At 38.8% G+C, this 11988-nt stretch overlaps 1 protein-coding gene and 1 long non-coding RNA gene across 3 annotated transcripts; one reads left to right on the plus strand and one right to left on the minus strand.

Annotated features, from left to right (window-relative positions):
* The first annotated feature begins 378 nt into the window (after positions 1–378).
* LOC131658267 (uncharacterized) lies at positions 379–1719 on the plus strand. Its single transcript, XM_058927579.1, has 2 exons — positions 379–746; positions 915–1719. The coding sequence occupies exons 1-2, from the start codon at positions 379–381 to the stop codon at positions 1717–1719; spliced, it is 1173 nt and encodes a 390-aa protein (XP_058783562.1).
* A 5474-nt stretch (positions 1720–7193) lies between these two features.
* LOC131656041 (uncharacterized) lies at positions 7194–11468 on the minus strand. 2 transcript variants are annotated; one of them, XR_009299955.1, is made up of 7 exons: positions 11144–11457; positions 9938–10026; positions 9768–9852; positions 7958–8478; positions 7764–7859; positions 7564–7662; positions 7194–7316 (listed from the first exon to the last, which is right to left on the minus strand). It is a non-coding gene; the product is annotated as an uncharacterized LOC131656041 (long non-coding RNA). The 2 variants fall into 2 exon arrangements; XR_009299956.1 differs by lacking the exon at positions 7958–8478 and having other exon boundaries at positions 11144–11468.
* Between the last annotated feature and the right edge of the window lie 520 nt (positions 11469–11988).

Below are 11988 nucleotides of genomic sequence, written 5' to 3' on the forward strand. Positions count from 1 at the left end.
GCATCCACCTCACTTCATTCGTGGAGAATCCTAAAATCTATTTCCAAAAAAAATAATAATAAATATGTATATACTTTTTTTGCAAAAAAAAAAGAGAAAGAAAAGAAAAGAAAAGAAATAATGAAAAGACTTTAGGATTCTCCCAATGAAATGCATTCCATCATATCATTTAACATGCATGTTCATTTATTTTCAGGAACTTTTGGCTTTGTCTCCGACCAACACATGGCCCCACCAATGAAGACTGGTAGACGCAACCCCTCTTATTCTTTCCTGGATCCGAATCTGGATTCCCTTGGGTGTTTAGCAAAGAAGATTACGCCAGATGAGTCAACCAATTTCCTAGAAAAATATGGGTACATTCTGAGCCTTCTCAAGATGCCGTTCACCAAGTACGAGCAAGAGGGAGTTCATACTTTGCTTCAGTTCTATAATCCTTCCCTTTGCTGCTTCACGTTCACCGACTACCTCTTGGTTCCAACATTAGAAGAGTATTCCCTATTTCTTGGAGTTCCTATAAAGAAGGAAGTACCATACTATGGCACCATGAAGACCCCTGATTCCATTGAAATTGCTAAGGCTCTTTATTTGAGCAAGTCGGTCGTGGAAGCAAATCTCACCAAGAAGGGAGGAGGTCTTGGTTTTTGCATGGAGTTTCTGGTCAAAAGGGGTTGTGAGGCTGTTGAAGCAAAGGAATGGGACACATTTAGGGCTATCCTGGCTCTAAGTATCTATGGTATCATGATGTTCTCAAACGTTCCTAACTTTGTTGACATGAATGCAATTCATATATTCATTCTGCAGAATCCGGTTCCTACACTTTTGGGGGATGTTTATCACTCCATTCATCACAAGAGTAGTCAGAAGGGAGGTTTGGTTAGATTCTGTGCTCCGTTGTTATATCGTTGGTTCAGGTCACATTTGCCTGAGCGTGGCGCTTTCGTTGATAATAGGCACACATCTAAGTGGGCTGAGAGGATTATGGGGCTTAGGGCCAAAGATATTGTCTGGTATAATAAAGCTTTAGATGACATGGAAGTTATTATGAGTTGCGGAAAGTTCAAAAATGTACCTCTCATGGGTCTTAGAGGTGGAATCAACTACAATCCTATCTTAGCCAGAAGAACATTTGGGTACGCTTTTGTAAGTCCTCCTGAACAAACAGAGATTGCTGAGAATATTTTCTATCATTCAGCCACCGACAGTGGGCAGATGGCAGAAGTTGTACAAGCTTGGAAGAGTATTTGTTGGAGAGATAAGAAACATTTCGGTCAGAGAGATTGTGCTACCTACGAGGATTATACTAAGTGGGTCGAATCTGTGGTTGATGCTCAAGGGATGCCTCTCCCTCCTAAAGATCCTTTGTACCCCCCTACTGGTGAACAACCCAACATTGTTTCCATGCCTCGTTATAATCAAACTGTGGATCAGAATCGGAAGTTGACTGAACAGATGGAAACAATGCATGTTAAGATGAATATTGCTCGGCAAGAGAAGCTTTCCGCACTCCATAAGTTGAAATTAAGAGAAATAGAGCTTGAAGAATTGTATGCTAGAGGGAGCACTTCTCAAAAGAGGCCAAGGATGACTGTAGGTGCTAAATCTACTGAAACTCAAGAAAAGAAGCTGAAAGACCATTATGAGGCTCAGTTGGCAGATTTGACTGAAAGACTCCAGATTCAGACTAAAGAAGCCAATTCAGAAAAAGGCTCGTCGTAAGAAAGCAGACAAACTCTTGTTGGAACGCCAAGGACAGATAGAGAAATGCTATGAAGAGATCCGAAAGCTGAAGGGTCAGATAAGAGAAAAAGATCAAGGTAGTGCCCAAGCTCAAGAGGAAACTACATATTGGGAGTTGAAGAATCGCCACATGGAAACAATGCATTTCAGAAAAGACCTGCTGATTCAAGAAATCATTAAGAGGCCAACCCGTGTTGAGACCAAGAAGCTCTTTGAAGAAATGAAGACCTGGAGTGATAAGAACATCGGGGAAAGCCCTCTCCGTCATGTGGACATGGGGGACCCTGCTTAATGCTGATTTTGTTGTAGAATCACCACCAGATTTGTTGGATGGGATTCCTAATTCTATTTCTGTATTTGTTGGCTCATGGGAGCAGAATATTTTGTACTTCAAGAACTTAGTTGTGGAATTAATCGATTATGTTTGCTTATCTTGGTTGTGCTTATCTTGGTTATGCTTCACTATTTCCTCCATTATCTTGTGTTCTTGGCCTGAGACAAAGCTAAAGAGTCTTGAAAATAATAAAACATGCACACATGCACCCATGCACTCATATCATACTGCACTTTCAGGTTTTTATCAGATTCTAATTGGGGTCCCTTCCAACAACAAATTTCTTTTCCGACGACGAAGCTGACTTTCTTACATCCTTACCGCACCAGAAACAACGAGAAGAGAATCATGGACCAATTTGAACAGAATCAAGCTGCCCTTCGTAGGGATATGGATGTCATGGGGGAAAGAATGACCCAACTTATGGAGACTCTCCATGCCGTTGTCCAAGGACAAGAGGAGCTCAGAAAGAGCGTCGCTGGATTGGTCAAGGATGCTCCTACCAATTCTGCTGATGGAGGAGTAAAAACTAAGGAGACTCCTATTAATGAGACACTTAAAGTAGTGGATGACCACCACGAGGTTATCGATCTTGAACACGATCTTACTACTGAGTTGACCGAGACTACTAAGATGTACCAGGCTCTTGAAGAGCGCCTTAAGGCTGTTGAGGTTGCTAAAACTTCGAGTTTCAACACTGCTGCTATGTGCTTGGTACCTGGTATTGTTATTCCCCCGAAGTTTAAGGTGCCAGATTTTGATAAGTACAAGGGAGTCACCTGCCCAGAGACTCACGTTCGTTCCTACTGCCGTAAGACGGCTGCTCATGCTGAGAACGAACCATTGCTCATGCATTTCTTTCAGGACAGTCTCACTGGAGCCCCGTTGGAGTGGTATATGAAACTTGAGAGGTCTAATGTTAGTACTTGGGGAGAACTTGTTGATGCCTTCTTGAAACAATACCACTATAACACTGCTATGGCTCCTAGCCGTGCTCAGCTTCAAAATATGTCACAAAAGTCTGAAGAATCTTTTAAGGAGTACGCCCAGAGGTGGCGTGAACTTGCTGCTCGAGTCCAACCTCCTCTCTTGGACCGTGAATTAATTGATCTGTTTATGGGAACTCTTAAAGGGCCGTATCTTCAGCACATGGTTAGTAATACTTCTCCTTCCTTCTCAGATGTGGTCATCATTGGTGAACGGGTTGAGAATTGTGTTAAAGCTGGTACCATTCAAGGTGTTACTAATCCTAGCAATTCTAATGGTAATAGTAAGAAGCCATACTCTGGATTTGTGAAGAAGAAAGAAGGTGAGACTAGCACCGCCTCTGTTGACCAAGGTCGAGCTCCTGTATACTCTGTTGTTCCACCTCCTTATTACCCAATGCCTTATGCTGTTCCTGGCCCATATGTCCCTCAAGCATATGCTGCTGCTCTTCCACAGCCATGGGTGGCACCTCAACAGCCATTCATCCCACAACAACAAGTTGCTGCTCCTCAGAATCGTCAGCAAAATCCTAGGCCTCAAGGTCAAAGGGGCCCACAGAGGACAAGGTACCAAGATAGGCGTATAGATCCGGTTCCGATGTCATATGCTCAGCTTCTCCCTCAGTTGCTTGCTAGTCAGTTGGTACAGCTTCGTGAACTTGGTCCTCCACCTAGTCCTCTTCCTCCCGGTTATGATGTTAATGCCTGTTGTGAATTTCATTCAGGGGCTCTAGGCCATACAATTGAAAAGTGTAGAGCATTCAAATTAAAGGTTCAAGATCTTCTTGATGACAAGATTATCTCGTTCACTCCTACTGGTCCTAACGTGCAGAATAAACCTATGCCTCCTCATGCAGGCACGACCAATGCTTTTGAATTGTGCAACGAACAGATCCTGGTAACTGATGTTAATGAGGTTAAGATGCCGCTTGCAACTGTCAGGGAACACCTCATGCAACAAGAGGTTTTGAGTGAACTACATGACTTCTGTTTGCAATGTTCTTCTAATCCAGAGGAATGTGCCAGATTGAAAGAAGAGATTCAAAAGATGATGGATGAAGGTATTCTTAGAGTGGAAAGGGTTGTTTCTGGTGAAGATGTGGCCACTTTAGAGATCCCTTACTATTCTGCTGAGGTGTCAAAGACTCAAAGTACTTCTTTGGTCATTCATGCTCCGAGTACTCCTTTGGTTATTCAAGCTCCAAGAACTCCGTTGGTCATTCAGGTTCCAGATGCCCCTCTGACCCCTTCAACCTCATCTCTCGTTCCCTTTTCTGTGAGTAATTCCAAGGTTGTTCCTTGGAGTTATAATGCTGTGTATATTCGAGGGAAGAAGTATGACTGTCCTCCAGTGGGTAATTCGAGTGTCACTAATATTGCTGGGACTAGTGGCATCACTCGTAGTGGTCGAATCTTTGCTGCCCCTCCTCCACTACCTAAAGAGACGAACAAAGATGCCAATGCACAAGCGAAGGGGAAGCAAGTTGCTGTTGATCCTCCTGAGACCCATACTGCATAAGATGCTGAACAACTTCTGAGAATCATTAAGAAAAGTGACTATAAGGTGATTGATCAACTTGACCAAACTCAAGCTAAGATTTCTATCTTGTCTCTTTTGGTGCATTCAGAAGCTCACCGTGATGCTCTGATGAAGGTCCTGGCTTCAGCTCATGTAACTCAAGACATTACTGTGCCTCAGTTTGAAGGGGTCGTGACCAACATTGCTGCTGGTAATTGTTTGGGTTTTTGTGATGATGAACTTCCACCTGAGGGTAGAGCACACAACAAAGCGTTGCATATCTCCGTCAAGTGTCTGGATGCTGTGTTGTCTCGAGTTCTGATTGATACGGGTTCTTCTCTTAATGTGATGCCCAAGGCTACTTTGTTTAAACTGAGTATGGATGGGGTTATGATGAGGCCGTGCACTATGAGTGTCAGAGCGTTTGATGGTTCTAGAAGGTCCGTAGAAGGGGAAATTGATCTGCCTGTCTTGATTGGTCCTCACATGTTCTACATTGCCTTCTATGTTATGGATATACGCCCTTCGTACACTTGCCTCTTGGGTCGTCCTTGGATTCACGCTGCTGGAGCTGTGACATCTACTCTCCACCAGTGTTTGAAATTTGTTGTGAATGACAAGATTGTTGTGATCACTTGTGAAGAGGATCTGATAGTCAATAATCTGGCAACATACCGTTATGTGGAAGTGGAGGGAGAGATACAAGAGACACCCTTTCAAGCCTTAGAGATTGTGTCGGTCGACAAACTCCCTGTGGTCGAGATTAAGAAGGAACCTGGAGCACCCCTCTCATCCTTGAATGATGCTAAGGCTTTCTTAGAAGCTGGTGTTCCCCATGGTGCCTGGGGCAAGCTGATTGATGTCTATGAGAAGCGAGACAAGTATGGGCTTGGATACCAACCATCCTCTTCTACTCAACTCAGCACAACCCTCGGAAAGAAGGTGATCCCCCCGATTTCTCAAGTGTTCGTCAGTGCCAGTACTAGTTCTGGAGGTCAGGTTCTCGCCGTGGATGATGATGATGAAGAAGATCTCTCCAGATTCATTTGTCATGCTGCGCCTGGGAAGGAACTCAACAATTGGACCATATTGGATATCCCTAGAGTCACTTTTATGGAGATGTAATTTTCTTGTTTCGATAAATCATGTGCTTCGCCCCAAGCATTTTGATCACTTGTATAAAGGAGGGCCCCCCATGTGTTTCAATTTGTTTAATATTGAATGAGAATCATATTTTCGCATGCAATTACTGTTCCATTTCTTTCATTTTTACTTTAAAAACTTTTTCAAAAATGGCAAAGCTTTTTCTCTTTTTTCATTTCCTTTATGTGTTGCATTCTAAGGCATGAACCATCCATCGTGCAGATCCGGCTCGGATTCCATCAAAAATGATAATGTTACAGTTCCACGTCTTGATATCCTTGAGAATCCAATTGACCAAGCTGATGGAGATAGTGGAGAAGATTGTGAAGTCCCTGAGGAATTGGCAAGACTCTTGAGACAAGAAGAGAAATCCATTCAGCCACATCAGGAGGTCATAGAAATCATCAACCTCGGTACGGAAGAAGCAAAGAGAGAAGTCAAGATAGGGGCCGCTTTGCAAAGTGATGTAAAGAGAAGGTTGATTGAGTTGCTCCGAGGGTATGTTGACATCTTCGTCTGGTCATACGAAGACATGCCTGGTTTAGACACGGATATAGTTATGCACAGGTTACCGCTCAAACTAGAATGTCCGCCTGTAAAACAGAAACCACGAAGAACTCGACCTGATATGGCCTTGAAAATCAAGGAGGAAGTTGAAAAACAGTTGAAGGCTGGTTTTTTATCTGTGTGTGAATATCCTCCTTGGATTGCAAACATAATACCTGTTCCCAAGAAGGACGGAAAGGTACGCATGTGTGCACTACGCCAAACATGCACATAGACAGCGCTTTTTTTGGCTTTAGGCAGCGCTTAAAAGCGCTATCTATTCCCCCGCTGCCGTAGGTAAAGGCAGCGCTTTTTTTCACCTTGAAAACGCTGCTAAAGGCACCCTTAAGTCAGCACTTTTACCTATAAAGCGCTGCTAAAGGCCCACTTTAGACAGCGCTTTTATATCTAAAGCGCTGCTAAAGACCCCCTTTAGACAGCGCTTTTCTGAAACAATTCTTAAGAAAAAGCCTCTTAAAAGCGCTGCTAAAGGCCACCTTTAAGTAGCGCTTTCACCACAAGCGCTGCTAAAGTACCACTTTAGCCAGCGCTTTTTTTTTAAATGCGCTGTTAAAGGCCCCCTTTAGGCAGCGCTTTTCTGAAACAAAGTTTTTAAATAGCTTTTAGGCAGCGCTTCTCTTCTAAAGCGCTGTCTAATGTCCATGAAATTTTTAAATGGGTCTATTTAAAATAGGCTTTCCCCAGGTTTTCACCACATTTTGCACCTGTACAATATACCATTACAAATTTCACCGATAAACAACAAAAAGAAACTCTATTTTTCAGAGCTAAGATGCTAAGAATATATATATATATATATATATATATATATATATATATATATATATATATATATATATATATATATACGAATAAAGTTTGAATTTTTTATATAAGAATATATTAATAAACAACAACAAAGTTACATCCAATTCAATGAAAACAATTGCATTATCCAAAACATTGTTATTTTTTACACAAGTCAAAAGGATGCTAAATATCTACTTTTTCTTCTTGCCAGCTGCTAACCTTTTTACCCTTCAATATCCTGCAATTGCATCAAATTAACCATTATAATCACAAAACAGAATAACAGAAAACCAAAAACAAAATAATATAAATTAAAGGTGAAAAACATTCTACATTAGTGTATATAAAACCATTCTACATTTTCCACGAATGTATTTCAAACGGCCTACATATCACTTAATAGTCTATGTAGATAAATCAAATAGTGCAACATGCACTTGGCTATACTCAAAATTCTCATCAATTATAGTAAAATTTCAGTATACCTATACAACTTTCAACTCAATCATGAATTGACACCATTCCTCCTTAAGTTCATCCAACTTAGATTTTGAGTAAGTAGCACACTTGAAGTCGTCAAAATACTACAAAATAATATAACATGGTATGTTTAAGTTAAAACTATTTAATTATATGAGAAATATGTGTTAAATATTAAAATAACTCTTAAGTTAGAAATCCATACCTTGGACGGAATCTCTATTTGATTCAAAAGAAGAATTTCTTTCATAAACTGCAACATGTAAAAACCGCAATCTACTTCATTACGCTGCCCAGGACACTACACATGGAAAGAAAATATGGATAAGGCCTAAGTTTTATCACGTATATATCATCACTATTTATATAATCAAAATTGTGAAACATTAATTAATATACCTCCACTTGAATCCATGTGATGTTGTTGGCTTTACTCTTTGAAACATTAATTAATATACAGCGGTTTCTCTGCATCGCTTACCAACCTCTCAAACATTTTGGGACAGTCCTTAAGATCTTCTTCAAGTGCTTCTGCAATCTCTTTGACTCGATCACAATCGTATGTATCCGTGTCATTGTCGTCTGGAGCATAGGTCGTCGTATTACTTTTCTCCCCCGGTTCAACATTCTCGTTAATTTTCTCACCATGATATATCCAACACTTATAACTTCGATCAATCCCATGCGTCAATAAATGCGATTTCAATCCAGCTGCGTCAACCCGATCCCCATAACAACAACGCAAACAAGGACATTTCATTCGACCGACGTCTTTGACGTGTTCAACAGCAAACTTAACAAATTCCAATACCCCATTCTCGTACTCTTTTGACCGTCGATCGGCATTCATCCATTTTTTATCCATTGAACTTGACTTACCAAAGAAAGTCAGGGGTTATTGGTGCCGACGACGGATGAAACTATTAGAGAACAATAAACAAAAACACTATAATTAATTGAAGAGAAAAACAATGGAAAATGGTACAACACATAAAATTGTTTTACACCACACAATATGAAACTATTAGAGAACTATTCAAGTGAAACTATTAGAGTTAAAATTGTTTTATTTTATAATCTTTCTTTATTTTATAAGTATTTAAAACAATTTCAATGAATCTACATCTCTAATATGATAAAAGACAAGCTACTCAAGTTCTAGACTTAACATTTTGTTAGTTTAGTACATATTCTCTCATTACACCTATCTTGTATATTTTGAAATAACATTTTGAAATGTCACAACAACTTAAACTAATATCTATGCAATCTTCTCTCATTACACCTATCTTGTATATTTCAAAGCACTCAACAAAATAAACAAAAATTTACATACAAGGTCCTATAGTCATACAACACAACCTTATTTTAGATGTTTTACTGATATATTTATTTTCTTATTTATATTTAAACAAATTTGTTTACAAATAAATATAGTATAATTTGCTATAGGTACTAAAATTGACTGGATTAACATTAAAAGGCATACGATGGTTGGTTGATTCTAGTGGTGGTAAGGGTGATACAAGATTATAAATCCATACTCTTTAATATGTTCTGTTTCGTAAACTATGCCAATGAGAGGCTTCAACAACATTTCAATCGGCATCTGATTAAATTGGAGCAGCAGGTCAGTGATTATGTTAAGCTTCAATTTAAATTAAAAATTATGAAATAGATGGCATTCTTGAGTAGGCTTCATATGCACCACAACTTATATATCTTTATTTCAGGACTATGAAATAGATGGTGTTGATTGGACCAAAGTAGACTTTGAAGACAATCAGGAGTGTTTGGATCTTTTTGAAAAGGTATTCATATGGTTTAAGCTTTCTAATTTTTTTTGTCTAAGCTTGCATCCATTTTATGGACAATATGCATTTATATTTTTCAAAAAATATAGTGTTCTGGTCTCAAAATTATGACTCACGCTAACATTAGTCTGTGAATTAGTATAAACTCATTATGTACTGTTTGTAAATGTGCAGAAGCCTATTGGGCTACTCTCACTTGCAATAATGTTATTTTAAATCACGGGTGTTCACAGAGAAGTTGAATAAGATTTAAAAAAAATATATACTTGACATGCTAAGTTAAATTTAACTTAGAATTGAGGAATTGATCTGAATTATGGTGTAATTGAATGTAATATTTCCTTAGTGAACATATTAACTACCATTCTAACTATGAGTTCTAATAGAAAACTTACAAGCAGACTGGCCTCAGATATATGACTCAGCACCTATTCAGTCCAAACCAATGTGTATTCGATCGAGCTAGCGTCTGTTGGAATTCTGTAATAAAAAGGAAAAGCATTCAAATTTCAAGTCATGCAATCCACCAACTTGCACAACAGAGAAGAACCTGAACCAAGCTTACACTTCAAGCTTCAATCTTAAGTCTTTCCATGTTTCAGGCAGCTTCACCTCCAATTCCGAGCAACCATCGCCACCGAGAAAGCTATAACCCTATACATTTATTAACGAATCAGATTCGGTCCATATTAAAACCATCACATTCAAGTTCGAAACAAGTCACATAAATATTAAATCCTTTGAAGTTTATTCTTAAATCAGATACCAACTATACAAAGTCTTGTTAATAAATGTCATAAAATTCTGACCAATGTAGAAAACCAAATAGAACTAAATGAAAAGGCCCATTAATCCCTTATATGAAGCTTCAAATTTAAAGTAATCAACTCTATGCAGCATAATGCTGAGTGGTGACCACTATTTCAGTGACATTAGCTCATATTAAACATCCACTTTTCCTAAGATATAGCTTGATACATTCATTAAACCATGTACAAGAGGTTCAATAGGTGCACAAAGGCACTGTGCGCCCTTGTTACAATTGCTTTCGACCAATCCAGAATATGAACATATTAGTACACAGTCCCCACTCATGAGACAACCGAACTTATAAAACCATTTATAAAACATACTCATACAAATAGAATACCTAAATCATATATAAAAACCATACAATACATACATTCATATTTCATTCAAAATCAATTCAAAAGCCATTCGAAGCGAAGTTGACATTAAACCAAGTCTCATTAACAGTTTTGTAACCAAATTGTTTTCAAACTTAACCTCCAACTTAATCTCTAACAATGATTAACTGCTAACAAATTTCAAAAACAGAATTTTTTAGTCCTAACTAACTCTTAAACAACTCCAACTAACTAAGATACTAACAGTTTTGAAACACTAGCAGTTAAGCCAGGTACCAGGCCAAATTCAAGATACAAACCTGCGACAAATTTGCTCATTCACATTAAACACTTAAAGCAAACTTAGTAGAACCATACCATATCCAAAACAATGACATTCATTCATCATACGAGACACGGTGTGCTGTTACAGGAATTTTGTTCAGAAGCTGTCGCATACAAACAACAGAAAAAGAAATAGAATCAAAACAATTCAACACCCCTAACAAGTTTTAACATACAGCCCTGTACAGAACCAACATCAAAAACATGGTTCATTTAACACTTCAACACAAATTCAGAGAAAGCGTTTGAAGGGATTTTCGTATTGAAATTCTATAAACAATGCCAGAGTAAATTCATACCTCTAATGCCGAAGAAGAATGATATAAACCCAGATGAAAGCGATTTTGTTTTACAGAAGAAGAAAATCGCAAATTTGGCTTAAATTAGGGCTTTTCGAACTTGCTGAAGGGATTTTCGTGAGAGAAGAAAAATGAAATTCGTAATTGTGGGTTCAATTAGGATTCTTCGAATTCAGAAGGTTTCTTCGTGGATTGAGAGAGTTTGTTCGTGGATTCAGTAGATTTTTGGTTTGGGAAAAGAAGAAGAACGAGTGGGTTTTCTGTTTGGGAGAATAGAAAGAACGACGATAGGGTTTTTAGTTTGTGAGAATCTATTTTTTAATTTTAATTTTAATCCGCCTAAGGCAGCGCTTTTCAGAAAGCGCTTTCTGATATAGTCATATACCAGCGCTTTATAAAAAGCGCTTTCTAAGGCAACACTTTTAGCAGCGTTTTTCAGAAGCGCTGTCTCAGGTAGGCCTTTTAGCAGCGCTTTTCTTCTTTTTTGTATACACTTTCCGTGTTTTATTTTTTATTTTACTTATAGCAGCGCTTTTATATAAAAGCGCTGTCTAAAGTGTGCTGTCTAAAACTCTTTTTGGCGTAGTGGTGTCGACTACCGAGACCTGAATAGGGCAAGTCCGAAGGATGATTTTCCTCTGCCTCATATTGATGTGTTAGTTGACAATACTGCTCAGTATTCGGTTTTCTCATTCATGGATGGCTTTTCTGGCTATAATCAAATAAAGATGGCTCCTGAAGATATGACCAAGACTGCTTTTACCACTCCGTGGGGTACGTATTGTTATAAGGTGATGCCTTTTGGTCTTAAGAATGCTGGTGCAACATATCAACGTGCGATGGTG

The sequence above is a fragment of the Vicia villosa genome, linkage group LG3 (assembly GCF_029867415.1).
Source record: "Vicia villosa cultivar HV-30 ecotype Madison, WI linkage group LG3, Vvil1.0, whole genome shotgun sequence".
Lineage (NCBI taxonomy): Eukaryota > Viridiplantae > Streptophyta > Magnoliopsida > Fabales > Fabaceae > Vicia > Vicia villosa.